General features: G+C 42.3%; 1 protein-coding gene across 3 annotated transcripts; it reads right to left on the reverse strand.

The window, feature by feature from the left end:
* Positions 1–1,873: 1,873 nt before the first annotated feature.
* Positions 1,874–19,949, reverse strand: LOC129862757 (NACHT, LRR and PYD domains-containing protein 12-like). Of its 3 annotated transcripts, none has more exons than XM_055934706.1 (10): positions 19,526–19,949; positions 17,255–17,415; positions 16,637–16,759; positions 10,473–12,281; positions 10,033–10,206; positions 8,997–9,170; positions 8,194–8,364; positions 7,883–8,056; positions 7,490–7,663; positions 1,874–6,095 (listed from the first exon to the last, which is right to left on the reverse strand). In XM_055934706.1, the coding sequence occupies exons 2-10, from the start codon at positions 17,350–17,352 to the stop codon at positions 6,068–6,070; spliced, it is 2,925 nt and encodes a 974-aa protein (XP_055790681.1). In that variant the 5' UTR covers positions 17,353–17,415; positions 19,526–19,949; the 3' UTR covers positions 1,874–6,067. The 3 variants fall into 3 exon arrangements, with proteins under 3 accessions (XP_055790681.1, XP_055790680.1, XP_055790682.1); XM_055934705.1 differs by having other exon boundaries at positions 19,483–19,949; XM_055934707.1 differs by lacking the exon at positions 1,874–6,095 and having other exon boundaries at positions 7,486–7,663; positions 19,483–19,949.
* Positions 19,950–20,901: the final 952 nt, after the last annotated feature.

Raw genomic sequence — 20,901 nt, forward strand, 5'->3', positions numbered from 1 at the left:
CACGGTGTCCATCAATTAGAGAAGAAAAGAGGGAAAATGAATGTGTGTGAGTAAAAAGAATAAGGCTTTTAATTCGACTAAAAGCAGCACTTGTATAGTGAGCTTGTGCCTCCACATCAAGACATCACACATCCAAGACAAATGAAAGTCAAGTCCATTTGTGGGCTTCAACAAAAGGACCGCTCGCAGTAGATGGGAGTGTGCCTTTATGCTGGACGTAGTGTATTACTTTTCCATCTTGCTCTTTTACCTGCTAATTAGTCATTCGTTGTAGTGTCTTTTACTTGTCTGAAACGTGCTTATGGATTAGCTGGGGCAGTTGGCGTGCAGTCCGTTGTTAGAAACAGAGTCGGTTGATTGGTTGGGCCAGAGGGCTGTCACTTAAAGTATAATTACTGTACATTTGTCAGGCAAGTATTTCTCAATACGGCACGAATGGTTTGAATGGTGCATGATTACGTTATATGATGGCCAATCAAATCAGTTGGGAAATGATGATACTTTCTAACTTTATCCAAACCAGTGCACATTGCATTCAGGAAAATGAATAATTAAAACATGAATCTTATAATCACTATTCAATCTATAGGAAACTTGTTTCCTGCTGAAGTAATCCAGAACTAATCCAGGCACTGTTTGTTTAATAAAATCGTAAAATCGTCCATTGCTTGGACAAGCTTCAGCAAGGATCTCAGAGAGAGAGAGAAAATAATCAAATGTGAGAGAGGGAGAGAGAGACCTGTTTGATAGATGTGGATTCTCTATTATCCAATAGTTGATTTTCTACACTATCAACATTCTAGTACAGGGTAGGGTTCAGTATGGGACAGCTTGGTATAGAAGCTAGTGATATCAGGAGAGTCTGGGGGCCTTAACCCACCTCCACAACTTCGCATCAACAAAACCTTTGGCGGTATTTACTTAGATGCTCGGGTGGCAAAAGCATTTCAGAGAATTGAATAGCCACACAAACACACGCGTGCATGCACACACACACTCTCGGCACACACTTCCCTATTGTCTTTTATGTAAATGTGGTGTGAATAATGCATGCCTTTGCTCCATGGAAGCACTTGCAACTTGCGTAACAGTGAAATCTCCCAGCAGCCCTGAAGGAACCTTTTCCTTCATAGTGCACCACAGCCCAAGTAAACACTTTCTACCACATCGCTAACACCGATAGTTTGATGCTGAACTGTGTCTGTAGAAAACACCATCTCTCTATTTAAAATAAACTGCACTCTACTATTTTCTGGCTGTTTTTATAAGCCGTTAGCAAAGACCTAGGGAACGTTACTGTTATGTAGCGCTTCACTTGTTGGTTATTGAAAGTGAAGCAACCCCTTTGTGTTACTCTGATCCCCTCTGCTGGCCTTTATATGTCATGCCAGTCGCCCTGCACCTGATGTAGATGCCCCTAGACGCTGACCTCGGATCAGTTTAACATTTCCAGTTGCGCATTAATATTGTCTCGATGGCGATATCGGGATTTCGATTTGTTCTTCAAAAGCAATTTGCGGGCCAGAAAAAGGGCAGTTATTTGAAAACGTGTAGGTCCATACATACTTTCTATCTAGTTTTAGACGTTCAAACGCGGCCTGGAGGGATTTTTTTTTAAACCCAAAATAATAATTTCTGCACTAACAGGCAAAACCCTTCTACTACTTAAATGTGCATTAGAATATTTATTTTTATCACAATAACTACTAGTATAACAGCCCTTGCTGAAGTTGCTTCCATTGACAGTTGACACAATGGAAGGCATGCTCTTGGAAGCTGAGGAGTTTGTGTAATCACTTAAACCTGGGTTGAGGGGCTCAGTGAATGTGGATAGAAAAGGGCTTGAAACTTAAAGGATAGGTGTACATTGAAATAGATTCAATTTGTATTGCACAAGCTTGACCATACAAAAATACATAATAACACAAGTCATTTTTTAAACACATTATATACATTGTGTACAACAAATCCGGAACCCTTTATTAATACTGAGTTGCACCCCATTTTGCCCTCAACATGGACTCTACAAGGTGTTGACTCCAATGTTTCCCACAGTTGTGTCAAGTTGGCTGGATGTCCTTTGTTGTGGTGGACCATTCTTGATACACACAAGAAACTGTTGAGCGTGGAAAAACCCGACAGTTCTTGACACACTCAAACTAGTGTGCCTTGCACCTACTACCATACCCCGTTCAAAGGCACTTAAATCTTTTGTCTTGCCCATTCGACCTCTGAATGGCACACAATCCATGTCTCAAGGCTTAAAAAGCCTTCTTTAACTTGTCTCCTCCCCTTCATCTACACTGATTTTGAAGTGGATTTAACAAGTGACGTCAATCACCTGGTCAGTCTATCGATGTCATGAAAAGAGCAGGTTTTCCTAATGTTCTTGTACACTCTGTATTTTACAGTATACAATGGGTCATATGACCAATGGGTGAGTGTTTGTTATATTGTGTTGTTGTTGAATCCTCATTACTTTAGAAGATGGATGAAGCCGAGGAGGATCCGGGCCAGTATTCATAAAGTGTCTCAGAGTACTAGTAGGAGTAGTGTGTACTTCCCCAGGCTAAGTACCAGAGGTGTGGACTCGAGTCAGACTCGAGTCACAAATATGATGACTTGCAACTCGACTTTGACTTTAACACCAATGACCCGTGACTTAACTTGGACTTGAGCCTTTTGACTCGGAACTGACTTGATACCCTCCCCAAGCCCAAATATAAAAAATTATGCTATTAAAAAAAGTGTGCAGCGCATCAACTCTTAATTTAACAGATTACAGTTTGGATCGGACAGCAGCCAATCAAATTGTGCCAGCTGAGAAAAGGTTGCTCGTGGCAGTGCAGAGGAACGTCGGCGAGTGAATTCAGATGGAGCCCTTGGAAAGATGATACCCCAAATTATTATTTTCGGATATAAAGACGCTGTATCAACAAAAAACAGATTGCAACTTGCAGAACATGCGGGAAGAAAATGACAGACTGAGGCGCACCAACTTCCAACTTTGTTCGACATTTGAAGCTGCACAAAGAATGGTAAGTCGTGGCTAATATAGCCGACAGCTATATCATTCATAACTTTGCCAGTGTAGCATGTTGGCTAACGTAACGTTAAATCATTATTTTTTTTTATTTTTTTCCCACCTTTATTTAACCAGGTAGGCTAGTTGAGAACAAGTTCTCATTTGCAACTGCAACCTGGCCAAGATAAAGCATAGCAGTGTGAACAGACAACAACACAGAGTTACACATGGAGTAAACAATAAACAAGTCAATAACATTGTAGAAAAGAAAAAAAAAGAGAATCTATATACAATGTGTGCAAAAGGCATGAGGAGGTAGGCAATAAATAGGCCATAGGAGCGAATAATTACAATTTAGCAGATTAACACTGGAGTGATATATCATCAGATGATCATGTGCAAGTAGAGATACTGTTGTGGAAAAGAGCAGAAAAGTAAATAAATAAAAACAGTATGGGGATGAGGTAGGTAAATTGGGTGGGCTATATACCGATGGACTATGTACAGCTGCAGCGATCGGTTAGCTGCTCAGATAGCAGATGTTTAAAGTTGTTGAGGGAGATAAAAGTCTCCAACTTCAGAGATTTTTGCAATTCGTTCCAGTCGCAGGCAGCAGAGAACTGGAAGGAAAGGCGGCCAAATGAGGTTTTGGCTTTAGGAATGATCAGTGAGATACACCTGCTGGAGCGCGTGCTACGGGTGGGTGTTGCCATCGTGACCAGTGAACTGAGATTAGGCGGCGCTTTACCTAGCATAGCCTTGTAGATGACCTGGAGCCAGTGGGTCTGACGACGAACATGTAGCGAGGGCCAGCCGACTAGAGCAAACAGGTCGCAGTGGTGGGTGGTATAAGGTGCTTTAGTAACAAAACGGATGGCACTGTGATAAACTGCATCCAGTTTGCTGAGTAGAGTATTGGAAGCTATTTTGTAGATGACATCGCCGAAGTCGAGGATCGGTAGGATAGTCAGTTTTACGAGGGTAAGTTTGGCGGCGTGAGTGAAGGAGGCTTTGTTGCGAAATAGAAAGCAGACTCTAGATTTGATTTTGGATTGGAGATGTTTGATATGAGTCTGGAAGGAGAGTTTGCAGTCTAGCCAGACACCTAGGTACTTATAGATGTCCACATATTCTAGGTCGGAACCATCCAGGGTGGTGATGCAAGTTGGGCGTGCGGGTGCAGGCAGCGAACGGTTGAAAAGCATGCATTTGGTTTTACTAGTGTTTAAGAGCAGTTGGAGGCCACGGAAGGAGTGTTGTATGGCATTGAAGCTCGTTTGGAGGTTAGATAGCACAATGTCCAAGGAAGGGCCAGAAGTATACAGAATGGTGTCGTCTGCGTTGAGGTGGATCAGGGAATCACCCGCAGCAAGAGCAACATCATTGATATATACAGAGAAAAGAGTCGGCCCGAGAATTGAACCCTGTGGTACCCCCATAGAGACTGCCAGATGACCAGACAACATGCCCTCCGATTTGACACACGGAACTCTGTCTGCAAAGTAGTTGGTGAACCAGGCAAGGCAGTCATTAGAAAAACCGAGGCTACTGAGTCTGCCGATAAGAATATGGTGATTGACAGAGTCGAAAGCCTTGGCCAGGTCGATGAAGACGACTGCACAGTACTGTCTTTTATCGATGGCGGTTATGATATCGTTTAGTACCTTGAGCGTGGCTGAGGTGCACCCGTGACCGGCTCGGAAACCGGATTGCACAGCGGAGAAGGTACGGTCGGATTCGAGATGGTCAGTGATCTGTTTGTTGACTTGGCTTTCGAAGACCTTAGATAGGCAGGGCAGGATGGATATAGATCTGTAACAGTTTGGGTCCAGGGTGTCTCCCCCTTTGAAGAGGGGGATGACCGCGGCAGCTTTCCAATCCTTGGGGATCTCAGATGATACGAAGGAGAGGTTGAACCGGCTGGTAATAGGTGCTGCGACAATGGCGGCGGACAGTTTCATAAATAGAGGGTCCAGATTATCAAGCCCAGCTGATTTGTATGGGTCCAGGTATTGCAGCTCTTTCAGAACATCTGCTATCTGGATTTGGTTAAAGGAGAAGCTGGGGAGGCTTGGGCAAGTAGCAGCGGGGGGGGGGAGAGCTGGGGGGGGCGGAGCTGTTGGCCAAGGTTGGAGTAGCCAGGAGGAAGGCATGGCCAGCCGTTGAAAAATTCTTGTTGAAGTTTTCGATTATCACGGATTTATCGGTGGTGACCGTGTTACCTAGCCTCAGTGCAGTGGGCAGCTGGGAGGAGGTGCTCTTGTTCTCCATGGACTTTACAGTGTTCCAGAACTTTTTGGAGTTAGAGCTACAGGATGCAAATGTCTGCTGAGCCTCCACACAGTCAGTCAGTGCGGGAACGTGATCATTGCACCCAAGATTGAGCTACAACTGGCTAGGCAGTTGGTAGCCTAAATCCTGCCTGATGTTACTGCTGTTCCAAAGCCATTGACATATGTTAGCCTACTGTAACCACACACACTGCGTGTTTTAAGGTTGGGCGATTGTGTACAAGCCTACATCGCCCGATTGCGCCCCATAGCGATCCTCGATAGTCGATCGCTATTGGGGGGGGAGGGGGGGGTCTTTCTTATGGCTACCCATGTATTTCCATGGAAATATAACGTTTATTTGGAAAGTAATAAATATATTTTTAAAAGCATTCATGATTTGCGTAAATGTAATATACTAACTATTACTCTTGTTCAAAATATGAAATAGTATTACATTTGGTGAAGAGCACATTATGACTTGTTTAGGACTCGAAACTCAAAGTTTAGGACTTGAGACTTGACTTGGGACTTGAGTCTTCCTTGTGACTTGTAAAACAATGACTTAGTCCCACCTAAGTACATACTATTAGAATAGGGATGTGATATTCAGGACATCTGCCACTGAGATCTGAGATCCATACAGGCTATTTTGTTTCCTCCTGTTTGGACAGTGAAAGCAGCTTTCCGGCTCTGAAAAGTAAGTTTCCCAATAACAGTAACTAGACATCCGCTCTGCTGGGCTGGGATGCCCTTCCGTCCTCCAATTCTGTCACCAGTCTCTGGCCCATGGACTTAATCTAATGGAGTAAACAGAGGAACAGTGGGAAAACAATACAGACCCACTGACTGAAATATACAGTTGAAGTCGGAAGTTTACATATACTTAGGTTGGAGTCATTAAAACTCGTTTTTCAACCACTCCACAAATTTCGTGTTAACAAACTATAGTTTTGGCAAGTCGGTTAGGACATCTACTTTGTGCATGACACGAGTAATCTTTCCGAACAATTGTTTACAGACAGATTATTTCACTGTATTACAATTCCAGTGGGTCAGAAGTTTACATACACTAAGTTTGCGTGCGAAAAGCGCAAATCAATCCCAGAACAACAGTAAAGGACCTTGTGAAGATGCTGGAGGAAACAGGTACAAAAGTATCTATATCCACAGTAAAACTAATCCTATAACGACATAACCTGAAAGGCCGCTCAGTAAGGAAGAAGCCACTGCTCCAAAACCACCATTAAAAAAGTCAGACTGGTTAGGAACTGCACATGGGGACAAAGATCGTACTTTTTGTGGAAATGTCCTCTGGTCTGATGAAACAAAAATAGAACTGTTTGGCCATAACGATCATCGTTATGTTTGGAGGAAAAAGGGGGAGGCTTGCAAGCCGAAGAACACCATACCAAACGTGAAGCACAGGGATGGCAGCATCATGTTGTGGGGGTGCTTTGCTGCAGGAGGGACTGGTGCACTTCACAAAATAGATGGAATCATGAGGATGGAAAATTGTGGATATATTGAAGTAACATCTCAAGACATCAGTCAGGAAGTTAAAGCTTGGTCGCAAATGGGTCTTCCAAATGGACAATGACCCCAAGCATACTTCCAAAGTTGTGGCTAAATGGCTTAAGGACCACAAAGTCAAGGTATTGGAGGAGCCATCACAAAGCCCTGACCTCAATCCTATAGAAAATGTGTTGGCAGATCTGAAAAAGCGTGTGCAAGCAAGGAGGCCTACAAACCTGACTCAGTTACACTAGCTCTGTCAGGAGGAATGGGCCAAAATTCACCCAACTTATTGTGGGAAGCTTGAGGAAGGCTACCCGAAACGTTTGACCCAAGTTAAAAAATGTAAAGGCAATGCTACCAAATACTCTTTGAGTGTATGTAAACTTCTGACCCACTGGGAATGTGATGAAAGAAATAAAAGCTTAAATAAATCATTCTCTCTACTATTATTCTGACATTTCACATTCTTAAAATAAAGTGGTGATCCTAACTGACCTAAGACAGGGAATTTTTACTTGGATTAAATGTCAGGAATGATGAAAAACTGAGTTTAAATGTATTTGGCTGAGGTGTATGTAAACTTCCGACTTCAACTGTAATGCCAACAAAGGTCTGAGGGAATGTCACCCAGACAGACCCTCTTCACAGTGGCCGGGTGAGAACTCAAAGCGCTCACCTCAGTGTCTTCAGTTTGCAGCACGGATCCTCCAGTAAAGCAGAGATCAGCTTCACTCCTGATTCACCTGGGTAGTTCCAGCTCATATTCAGTTCTCTCAGATGTGAAGGGTTTGACCTCAGAGCTGAAGCCAGAGAAGCACAGCCTTTGTCTGTGAATCCACACTCCGACAGCCTAAAATAAAATGATCCTTTCATTCTTCAGTTCAGGCCACACAGAGAAATATAGCATATATTTTCTTCTTTGCAAGTTTACATCAAAACATGTTTTATTATCACATAGTTTTGTACTTGAGTTGTCCATTATAAGATACAAAATAGGGACGTTTGTGGTCTATTGTGAATAGCTGCTGTATTAAGAACCAAGGCGGATAACTCTGACAGGAGACCTTACTTTAGCATCCCCAGTTTACAGTGTGGATTCCCCAGTCCAGCACAGAGCAGCGTCATTCCTGAATCCTGCAGCTTATTCTTACTCAGGTCAAGCTCCCTCAGACTAGAGGAGTTTGAGCTGAGAGCTGAAGCCAGAGCTTGGCAGCAGTTCTCAGTAAGTTTACAGGTATTCAGCCTTGTGGGGGGTGGGGGGTGGGCGGGAGAGAGTAATACATTTCAACATTGCGCTACAGAAGGAAGGCAGGGCACACACAATCACCTATGATTTTCTACAGTTATTCACAGTTGTGCTATAATGGCCCCAACACTCACCTCAGAGTCTTCAGTTTGTGTGGCTCCTCCAGTAAAGCAGAGATCAGTTTCACTCCTGAGTCACCTGGATAATTGCAGCTCAGGTCCAGCTCTCTCAGGTTCGCGGGGTTTGACCTCAGAGCTGAAGCCAGAGAAGCACAGCCTTCCTCTGTGACACTACAACGTGATAGCCTGCAGGGAGGAGGAGGATAGCGCTTTGTGTCTGCTATGTGTGTCACTTTTTAAAAATTATTATTATTTATTTTTTTACCCTCTTTTTCTCCCCAATTTCGTGGTATCCAACTGTTAGTAGTTACTGTCTTGTCTCATCGCTACAACTCCCGTACGGGCTCGGGAGAGACGAAGGTCGAGAGCTGTGCGTCCTCCGAAACACAACCCAACCAAGCCGCACTGCTTCTTAACACAGTGCGTATCCAACCCGGAAGCCAGCCGCACCAATGTGTCGGAGGAAACACCGTACACCTGGCGACCTGGTCATCGTGCACTGCGCCTGGCCCGCCACAGGAGTCGCTAGTGCGCGGCGAGACAAGGATATTCCTACCGGCCAAACCCTCCCTAACCCGGACGACGCTAAGCCAATTGTTCGTCGCCCCATGGACCTCCCGGTCGCGGCCGGCTGCGACAGAGCCTGGGCTCGAACCCAGAGTCTCTGGTGGCACAGTGATCCAGTGCACCACCCGGGAGGCCCTGTGTGTCACTTTCTGAGGAATGACATTATATCATGTCTCAAGAGGTTCCTTATTGTCAAAAGATTGACCATTGTGTGTTGAGTATCATTGAGCTGTAATGGGACCAACACTCACCTCAGTGTCTCCAGTTTACAGAGTGGATCCTCTAGTGCAGCAGAGAGCAGGCTCACGCCTGTGTCTCCTGGATTACTCCCACTCAGATCCAACTCTCTCAGGTGGGAGGGGTTTGACTTCAGAGCTGAAGCCAGAGAAGCACAGCTTTTCCCAGTGACTCTACAACCGGAGAGCCTGCACAGAGAAATAGTTAAAGAGTGACAATTTAAAAACCAACTTCTTTGGTTGAAAACAGCATATGTGGCATCAATATCAAACATTTATTCTAGTGTCAAAATTGACTACAAAGTGTAAATATAATTGTTTTGGTCATAAAGCCAGTCTAGTGCAAAACAGAGATTTGCAAAATGAAGGGTACGTAAAACGGTTTTCCTTGGGTTGGGTTTATCTCAATCCTGCCCACATGCTGGCAGCATCCAGGTAATCACCAATATTTACAAACTTCAATAGCTCCAAGTTTCAATGACTTAAAAACCTCAAACCAACTATAAATTGAAGAAATTCATATGCAAATATTGAAAGCATTTAAAGAGAACTAAAAGGCGTGCAACATGAAAATATTGTCCCATTTACATTGTGAAATGTATCGACGGTCCCTAACTATCCCCACAGATTGGCTATCCAAAGTCGAACCAATTTTGCCACAGTCACACACCAGCCGGCTGAAGCTAATTGGCAAAAGAAGTTGGCCTAGGCTACTTCGAGACACAAGATCTGGTTAGACTGTTTCAGGTTGTCTAGAAGGGTGAGCGACCGTAACTGTGTACTGTTTTGGCCAAGTGATGTACAAACTCTTCCCATGTGCAAACACACACACAGGAGCCACCCACATCAAAGCACGCCTCCAAGACCCAAATCTCATTCTGTAGCATTTCCTAATAAGTAGGATTGAAATGGAGGCTAAATCAGTTCAGCCCCCCCTTTTTTAAATACACTGATCCAGCGCAAGGAACTGAGAGTGGAAATTGCGGTTAAAGTGTGTAAGAATATAATGTCCCAAATAAGACGAAGCAGTGAATGACAAAAATGACTTTACCTCAGTGACTCAAGTTTACATTGTGGACTCCCCAGTCCAATGGAGAGCAGTGCCACTCCGGAATCCTTCAGGTCATTTTTACTCAGGTCCAACTCTCTCAGACCCGATGAGGTCGAGCTGAGAGTTGAGGCTAGGGCTTTGCAGCATCTCTCAGTGAGGTAGCAGTAAGTTAGCCTGAGGGAAAATGATAATACTCAAATTAGTATAGCTTCGAATTAGTATTGTTTCTAGAGCAGCTAGAAACTAAATGTATAAAATTATTATGGAAATGTCCATACTATATTATGTTTGAAAATATGACTACATGCAATATCACTAATAAGGCTTTCTCAAGCTGCTCCATGCAAATGGTCTTATTTTCCCAACTGATCTGTGAGTGCATCTTTATTTGGTTATTACTGATCTATGTATGATGAGCGGTAGTGTATGGCAGTACTCACACAGCTGTTCTGGAGGCTTTGACCACCGGTAGCATCCTCAGAAGACCCTCATCTGATCTGGAGTATTTTCTCAGCTCAAACACATCCAGCTCCTCTTCTGAAGTCAACACCACAACAACCAAAGCTGACAACTGTGCTGGAGAGAGATCTTCAGAGAGACTTCCTGAGCTCAGGTAGCTTTGGATCTCCTCCACTAGAGAATGGTCATTCAGCTCGTTTAGACAGTGGAACAAGTTAATGCATCTCTCCAATGAGGGATTCTCCCTGATCTTCTCCTTGATGTACTCAACCGTTTCCTCATTGGTGCGAGAGCTGCTTCCTGTCTGTACCAGTAGGCCTCTTAAGAGAGTCTGATTGGACTTCAGTGAAAGGCCGAGAAGGAAGCGGAGAAACAGGTCCAGGTGTCCATTGGCACTCTGAATGGCTTGATCCACGGCACTCTTGTAGAGGTCGATTGTAGGTGTGGACTTAGATTGCTGTTTCAACATTAGATTTCTGTTGTTGTTCACAAAAGAGAGAAACACGTATAAAGCAGCGAGAAACTCCTGAATGCTAAGATGCACAAAGCAGTATACCTTCCCCTTGTTCAGCCCACACTCCTCCTTGAAGACTCGTGTGCACACTCCTGAGTACACTGATGCTTCTTTGACATCAATGCCACACTCTCTCAGGTCTTCCTCATAGAAGATTAGATTGCCCTTTTCCAGCTGTTCAAAGGCCAGTTTGCCCAGTTTCAGAATTATCTCTTTATCCGTGTTCCACTCTGGATCTGTCCCACTTCTCCCAGGATATTTCTTGTTTCTTAACCTCGTCTGAAAGATCAGAAAGTGAAGGTTCATTTGTGTCAGCGTCTTGGGGATCTCTCCACTCTCTGCACCACCCAACAGCCTCTCTAGAACAGTTGCTGCAATCCAACAGAAGACTGGTATGTGGCACATGATGTAGAGGCTCCTTGATGATTTCATGTGCGTGATGATTCTGCTAGCCAGGTTCGGAGAATGGATTCTCTTCCTGAAGTATTCCTCCTTCTGTGGGTCATTGAACCCTCGTACCTCTGTCACCTGGTCAACACAGTCGGGAGAAATACGATTGGCTGCTGCAGGTCGGGATGTTATCCAGAGGAGAGCATTAGGAAGCAGATTCCCCTCGATGAGGTTTGTCAGCAGCACATCCACTGAGGTTGTCTCTGTGACATCCCTCAGACTGTTATTGTTCTGGAAGTCTAAAGGAAGTCGACATTCATCCAGACCATCAAAGATAAAGAGAACTTTGAAGTCATCATTAATTAATATTTCGGATTCTTTTGTATCCTTGAAAAAACAATGAAGAAGTTCTACCAAACTGTGTTTTTTCCCCTCCATCAAATTCAGCTCCCTAAAAGGAAGAGGGAATATCAACTGGATGTCCTGATTAGCTTTTCCCTCGGCCCAGTCTAGAATGAACTTCTGCACAGAGACAGTTTTTCCGATCCCCGCAACTCCTTTTGTCAGAACAGTTCTGACATGTTTGTCTTGTCCCGGTAAGAGTTTAAAGATGTCATTGCATTTGATAGGTGTCTCTTGTGTTGCTAGTCGCCTGGATAGTGTATCAATCTGTCTCACCTCATGTTCATTGTTGACCTCTCCGCTTCCACCTTCTGTGATGTAAAGCTCTGTATAGATCTCATTGAGAAGTGTAGGGTTTCCTTGCTGTGCTGTCCCCTCAAACACACACTGAAACTTTCTCTTCAGCTTGGATTTGAGCCTGTCGTCAATTTCTGCCATAGACCCACAGCTGAGGACAGGAGACTCTGATCTCTCCTGTTGAAGCCTGTCAAAGGCAAAAATAGAAAACACTGTTTTCAGCTGGAATAAACAGCAATTGGTTCCTCTGAAAAAATATACACCTGTCTGTATATCTAAGATGCCTGACTCAGAATGTAGTGGTGGCAGGGCCGCCGGCAAACATGTTGCAAGCTGGCAAATCCAGAACAAATTCAGGAAAGCGTAGAGTGTTATATAGAGCCCTTATTGCATGGAACTTCCTTCCATCTCATATTGCTCAAATAGACAGCGAACCTGGTTTCAAAAAACAGATAAAGCAACACCTCGCGGCACAACGTCTCTCCCCCATGTGACCTAGATAGTTTGTGTGTATGCATTAAAATGTAGGCTACACGTGCCTTTATTTTTTTTAATGTAATTCTGTTCTTGTCTATTGATGTTCTGTATTATTTCATTCTATATTATGTTTCATGTTTTGTGTGGACCCCAGGACGAGTAGCTGCTGCTTTTGCAACAGCTAATGGGGATCCTAATAAAATACCAAATTCCATTTGCCCCAGGACTTTTCTATCAGGTGGGGCAGCGCATCACCACTTTAGATGCAGTTAAATAAAAAATATTCATGCAAAACCATTAAGAGGGACAAAGTACGTTTTTTTTAAGGCTGATTTGCCTCATGATTTCTACACTCGCGCACAATTTATCAGCCATTCACATCGGAGTGCTGCAGGTTGTGTGTGTCTTGATTACGGAAATCACGGATCACACGGGCCGGGCACAAAGCATCTCTAGCAAAGCTCAATGCGCAATCTGACATGCTGTATTGGATGAAAACGAGATAATGTAGGCTATTAACAACAGCAGCCTACTATACACCCTGTCCATCGGCGGGCGTGAAACGTTATGTATTTACAGTGCCTTCAGAAAGTATTCGTACCCCTTGACTTATTCCACATTTTGTTGTGTTACAGCCTGAATTCAAAATGGATTCATATTTTTTTTTTCTACACAGTAGCCCATAATGACAAAGTGAAAACATCGTTTAGGATTTCTTTTACAAATGTATTGAAAATGAAATACAGAAATCTAATTTACATACAGTACCAGTCAAAAGTTGACAAACCTACTCATTCAAGGGTTTTTATTCATTTTTACTATTTTCTACATTGTAAAATAATAGTGAAGACAGAAAAACTATGAAATAACATATGGTATCATGTAGTAACTGTAATGAACATGAGGGGAGACAGAGAGCTGGTTTCAAGCGCAGGGCGCAGCAGGTGTTTATTGCGAAGGACCACAGGAGGAGGCAGGTAGCTGGGTCCAGGGGCAGGCAGAAGGTCATACACAGGGGTCCAAAAGGGCGACAGTATAGGCAGGGAAAAGTATAGTAACGTAGTCAAGGAGATCAGGCATTAGGTTGATAACAGGAAATCCGAAAGTACAGGCAGGGAATAGGCAAAAAGGCAACGTTAGTGAGGCAAGCCAAAACTATCATACACGTGAGGAGTAGATCACTGGAAACCCAGAAAGATGTGTCTCACAAAACAAACAACACCTCACAGTGATGGGATGCAAAGAACTGAACTAAATAGTGTGTGATAATGACATACAGGTGTGTGAACAGGTGATTAGAATTCAGGTGATTGGGATCTGGAGAGTGAGCTGCGTTCAGGGGATATAGGTGTTTGAGAGTGCGAGTTGGAAGCAGATGTTACAGTAACCAAAAAAGATTTAAACAAATCTAAATGTATTTGAGATTCTTCAGAGTAGCCACCCTTTGCCTTGATGACAGCTTTACACACACTCTTGGCATTCTCTCAACCAGCTTCACCTGGAATGCTTTTCCAACCGTCTTGAATGAGTTCCCGAGTGGTGCAGCGGTCTAAGGCACTGCATCTCAGTGCTAGAGGCGTCACTACAGACCCTGGTTCGATACCGGGCTGTATCACAATCGGCCGTGATCGGGAGTCCCATAGGGCAGCACACAATTGGCACAGCGTCGTCCAGGTTAGGGGAGGGTTTGGCCGGGGTAGGCCGTTATTGTAAATAAGAATTTGTTCTTAACTGGCTTGCCTAGTTAAATAAAGGTTAAATAAAAAAAACATTTAAAATATGCTGAGCACTTATTGGCTGCTTTTCCTTCACTCTGCAGTCCAACTTATTCCAAACCATGTCAATTGGGTTGAGGTCGGGTGATTGTGGAGGCCAGGTCATCTGATGCAGCACTCAATCACTCTCCTTCTTGGTCAAATAGCCCTTACATAGCTTGGAGGCATGTTGGGTCATTGTCCTTTTGAAAAATATATATTGTCCCGCTAAGTGCAAACCAGATGTTATGGTGTATCGGTGCAGAATGCCGTGGTAGCCATGCTGGTTAAGTGTGCCTTGAATTCTAAATAAATCACAGACAGTGTCACCAGCAAAGCACCCCCACACCATCTCAGCTCCTCCTCCAAGCTTCACGGTGGGAACCACACATGCGGAGATCATCCGTTCACCTACTCTGCATCTCACAAAGACACAGTGGTTGGAACCAAAAATATCAAATTTGGACTCATCAGACCAAAGGACAGATTTCCACCGGTCTAATGTCCATTGCTCGTGTTTCTTGGCCCAAGCAAGTATCGTCTTCTTATTGGTGTGCTTTAGTAGTGGTTTCTGTGCAGCAATTCGACCATGAAGGCCTGATTCTCCTCTAAACAGTTGATATTGAGATGTGCCTGTTACTTGAACTCTGTGAAACATTTATTTGGGCTGCAATCTGAGGTGCAGTAAACTCTAATGAACTTATCCTCTGCTGCAGAGGTAACTCTGGGTCTTCCTTTCCTGTGGCGGTCCTCATGAGAGCCAGTTTCATCATGGTGCTTGATGCTTTTTGTGACCGCACTTGAAGAAACGTATTGACTGACCTTCATGTCTTAAAGTAATGATGGACTGTCGTTTCCCTTTGCTTATTTGGGCTGTTCTTGCTATAATATGGACTTAGTCCTTTACCAAATAGGACTATCTTCTGTTTACCTATCTACCTTGTCACAATACAATTGATTGGCTCAAACGCATTAAGAAGGAAAGAAATTCTACAAATTAACTTAAGGCACACCTGTTAATTGAAATGCATTCCAGGTGACTACCTCAACGAAGCTGGTTGAGCGAATGCCAAAAGTGTGCGAAGCTGTCATCAAGGCAAAGGGTGGCTACTTTGAAGAATTTTAAATATAAAATATATTTTGTTTTGTTTAACACTTTTTTGATTACTACATGATTGTGTAGTAAAATATGTTATTACATATTTCTGATGTCCTCACTATTATTTTGCAATGTAGAAAATAGTAAAATACAGGACAACCCTTGAATGAGTAGGTGTGTCGAAACTTTTGACTGATACTATATATGTGTGTTTGTCTTTTTACCCAAAACATGCAAACACTATCAGTTAGAATTCATAGCAAGCTGTGTCGTGGAATGACATTCATTCTGATGGGATGGGTGGCCAAAAATAAATGAAAGCCACAGCACAAATATGACCGCATTGAGACATAATGTCACTGTGCTTCGATGGCTATACGCACCACGCCACTGACTACTACAAGTGTTCATTTATCAAATAAGACGGCTCATAATCCAATGCCTTTATCACAGTCAACACACCTTTATTTTAGCTTTAATTAGCTAACGTTTTGCTGCCTCATGGCAAAATGTGTAAAATAGCATGAGCTTAGCTATAAAACTGCACATTTGTCTCTCTGTCCCATTGTAAAATGTATTGCAGGAAGTTATCATGAAGAAATAAACTAAACAAGGGTTACCTGGAAGTGTACACATAGATCTTCTCAGATATAGGTTTTGTGTATGTGTTAAGATATTTTATCAAGGTTTAAGATAAATGATTAAATAATTCTACCCAGAAACTTAACCATTAGGATTAGAGGTTATGTAGCATGTACAGGGGGAGAAAGGAATGTCTGTGTGTACCTGAAGAAAACTAAATGGATCATTAACCTATGTTTGAACCGACTAAGCTATAACTCTGTGGAGATAAGGAAAGACAGCAAAAACCTCTCTAGGTTTTCCGTATCTGGGGGGGGACTGGAACTGTCAGCTAAGTGGTAATAAACTGTGGTGAGACTTCAGGAGATAATCCAGATTAGTGTGTATGTATGTGCGTTAGTAATAGAAGGGATAAAAAGAACGGTTTTGTATATGCACGTCAGAGCTCTCTCGAGAATAAACGCTATTGATTAATTTCTAAATTTCTAAATTCTTAGAAATGGACAGAGTGTTTGCTTTATTATAATTAAATTGGTTAATGAACATATAGGAAACAAATTCCTTAATCAGTATGTTATCATTTGTGCTTAATTAGAAGAATTGAGGGTAACTATAAAGCTAGCATCTCACCTTTGATCTGTAAACGCTTCATCACAGAACTTCATTGGTTGCGTCATAGACCGATCACTCTTCATGGACACACAGCTGGGCACAGGTGAGACTGATCTTATCTCTTCTCGCTGCTGCTTCAACCTTTAAGAAACAGTGCATCTCAATGACAGCAATGCAGATGATGTAGGGCTGTCTGAAACGTGGGTGAGTATCTACTATAGAGATTGAAAGAGAGCCCACCTCCTACCTTTGCCATTTATCGATTCTGTGACAGCATGGGGAGCACCATTGAGGATACATATGCTACCTACTGTGCTGGAGTGTGTGTGTATAGTCTGAACACAGATAAAGCCAAGGTTGGTGATTTACTGCCACCTGCAGAGCTGAAATGTTTGCTCAGGAGTAGAATTCATTGGCTGATCCCTCCTGCTGACATGGATGGAATTCTGTGATTTACCCATAGGAAATCCCACCATGTTGACTACTTTAAAATGGTGTAAGCCTTCAATAACACTGCCCATGCTAAAACAGGATTTTTGGCAAGTGCGCCCTCTTATCAATCTCTGTAGTGTCAACATACAGTATGTGTCATGTGAATATGCCAAAAAAGTACATGCACACACATTCTTCTCTAACCTCTTAGCTTCAAAAGGTGTGGGGTGGTCTGTAAGGACACTCATTTTGGAGGTGGAGGCCTCCTCTCTCTCCCCAGAGAGACCTGTTTTGCAAGCCATGCCCCCTTTCCTATGGGACAGACCAAGTCCGTCCAGGACTAACTTCTGACCATATCAGCTGACCTGTGAACGAACACAGACATCATACATTATACACACACACCACACAGTTAGTGGCAAACACAAGCTGTGTCAAATAACTACCATGATACATACAGACACAAATGAACAATGTTAAAGGTCCTGCACAGTTTTCCTATTTCCCAAGTAAAATAGCACTTTGAGTGACCAAAACATCACCCATAATATTTTTTTCCAGATGTAATTGCTCGGAATTTGAGAAAATGTCCCTTTCTCTCATCTCTAACTTTCAGTTAGGCTGAAGGACCAGTCTGAGTTGGCGGGGAGCTAAAGGATTGACCGTTATTTGAAACGTTTATGTCAAGCAACTTGGACGCAATGTCTTGATCATCTCAAGCAAGTGTTGATACACAAAGCAACTCAAACAAGATTAAAATTGTACGCAACATCCAACCCTGTCATACATTACATCATATAGTTTCACAAACTTCAACAATTATATATATTTTTTTAAATCAAACTGCTTGGTTATAGTAAAAGCATCAACATAGACAAAATGCTGGCTGTACAATTTAGTTAGCTAGCCAAAATGAAATTATCAGCACTGTTTTATCATGCTAGCTGGGTCGTTCCACCAATTCGGTGCCTTTTGAGAAGTGTAAGAAATCAAAGAAAACTTTTGATTTCACGTCATTTTAACATTTTGTCATAAAGAGCACATGTTCAACTTCATTAAAAGTTTTTCTATCTCTAAGTTAAAAAAAAAAAAAAATACTATAGTAATTACCTTTTAAATTCCAAATAAAGTAACAGGGTTGACCGTAAAATGTTTGACGATTTAATCATAAATCAGCCATAAATCACCTTGTGACGGAGAGAATGGATCTTGTTGTGTGCAACAAACAGGGAGTGGCAATTGAATGCATCATTTTTTACAAATTGTTAAAACACTACTGGCCTGTCTATCTATGGGTATCAGGGTTGACGTGGCATGCTCGACCCACTCAGTTTTACACCAGAAAATGGCCAAAAAGAGTAAAACCAGCTCACCTGCTTTTACACAAGGATTTTGCTATTAGATGTTTGATGTTTCTTTGGATTTTTTTTTTTTAAGGAATAGTTTCACCATATTAAAAGGAGAGTTCAGTTTACTTAACAGTGTTGACCTTAAAATTAGGAACAGATGTAAATGAATCACTAATCACATTAAATAAAGAAACATCTTTAGAAATTACTTTGTCAAAGCAACAAAATAACTAGGGCTTTACAATGATGGTGAAATTTGAACAATTTTGGGGATTAAATGTGTTAGAATCGTCCTAGAAGTGACACAGGGTTGACGGAGAGACATGTCAAAACGCTGAATTTTGGAACTTTAGCAAGTCTTTATTCATATATATAAAAAAATCTGATTTATTGAATTCTCCATCTGGTCTATATTAAAGGGCAATTAATTTCATATAACAGGCTTTTACAATTCAATATTGGTGTACAATTTCTACCTAAAATATCAGAGGGACATGAGGGGTTCGGATTTCTAAACATTGAATAATATTAAACATCAGTTATGCTAGAGACATGAGGGGTGCCATAGCTGAGGGTCTACACCAGAAGTTAATGGTTATCTGTAGGGGGAAGGTATGTGATGGGTGTAATTAAGCTTGGAATGTCATTTTGTAATATGGGTGAACTATCACTTTAATCGAGCATCTGACGCAATGATGCAATATTTTAGTTATGGGTTTCTGAGATTTCCATTGGTGTATTAATACTCTTAAAATGTGTGGCTAAATGTGATGTCACATCGATTCCCAATAAGCATTACGCAATAAGCAATTTTCCATACTGTGGTCATCCATTTTTTAATCTGGTTTCATCGTAATATCATCCATGATTTTGACTGTTCAGGACTTTTAAGTTAACCTTTAAGGAGATTATAATAAACAGAAATGTTCACACAACCACATCATGACTATGTAAAAAAAATATCCAGAGAAATCACTTCTAATAATCGTGACACCATACTGCCTTTACTCCCGGAAGCCTACTCCGTCGAACAGTGATCAGTTAAATGTTTATTGTTTCTGTCAACTAAATAATTTTACTTACGGTTTTGTCTTCTCTATGGCTAGCTTTCAATGTTTTCCATTACCTCTCTGCCGTCTCAAAATGGATCCTGCCTGGTCAGCCGGAGAGAAAGTTATGCTTCTGCTTTCACTTCATGTCCTGACATGAGTGAGCTGTCAACACAATTAAGACACACGATCGCACAGCTATGGCTAAATTGACTTCTTTCACAAACTCTACAAACATTGGATAAAGTCTGAAAACACTATACAGTGTCAATAAGACTACTACAATGGCGGCTACAATACTTTCTGTGGCTCATTTTGGTTAAATTAAGAGTTTGTTTGTTTTTGTTGTTTCCAAACTAAATTTGAACCATGTTCTTGAATGTACACTAGAGAGCAGTATTGCTACAGCGCTGCACTGTAAAACACCAGCAAAGTAGAGCGCACAGAAAATCTGTTCCACTTTATATATGGAGAAAACCTTTTACTGTGACCTACCGGGTTAACGTCTCCGCTGTTTTAGTCCGTTGGCTCGCACGTTGTAACAGCGTGAATCGAATATGTGCGCATGCGCAGATGTCTTGCATCTCGCTCATCACAATATCTGCGGTGTTGCTTGTGGCAACTTCATTTCGCTCAGTCAACCTTTAGTTGAAGTAAATCATAGTTCAGATCCATGATTGACTGATATTGGGAGGGGATGGTGAGAAAAAGAGAGGGGTATGTGAGTAAACAGAAGAGAGGAGAGGACAGCAGAGAAGAAGAGAGAAGAACAGGGGTGAGGGGGTGAAAAGGAGAGCGTTCCACTTATTTATTGTTTTAGATTATAAAGAAATATATAATATATATAAATATAAATATAGTACCAGTCAAAAGCAAAGCTGTCATCGGGGCAAAGGGTGGCTACTTTGAAGAATCTCAACTATAACATATATATTTTGATTTGTTTAAACACTTTTTGGTTACTATATGATTCCAAATGTGTTATTTCATAGTTTTGATGTCTTCACTGTTATTCTACAATGTAGAAAATTGTAAAATAAAGAAAAACCTTTGAATGAGTGGGTGTGTCCAAACTTTTGACTGGTAATATATATATATATATATATATAATATATAGCCACCAGGGGGAGACTCGTCGAGGCCTGGTGACAGACGGATCTGATCTACATCACGAGGCGATGGCTCCATCTGCTGGACGTGCCAGGTCTCGACGGGGTCTCCGGCCAGGACTAGTTGGGGCTGATGGGGAGTTGGTGAATAATCAAGGGCTGATTTGCTTACCAGCTGTATAAGTCCCATAAAGCTGCCAGTAGGGCAGCACACAGAAGAGAGAGTGGGGGAAGAAAGGACTCCCGTATAGTTGGAGGCGGTTGCAGAGGTAACAGGAGTGAGTGCAGTTTTGATCCCGACAGGATACAGCAAGACCCAGAGCCCAGAAGACGGTATCCCGGAG

Source organism: Salvelinus fontinalis, chromosome 9 (assembly GCF_029448725.1).
Source record: "Salvelinus fontinalis isolate EN_2023a chromosome 9, ASM2944872v1, whole genome shotgun sequence".
Classification (NCBI taxonomy): domain Eukaryota; kingdom Metazoa; phylum Chordata; class Actinopteri; order Salmoniformes; family Salmonidae; genus Salvelinus; species Salvelinus fontinalis.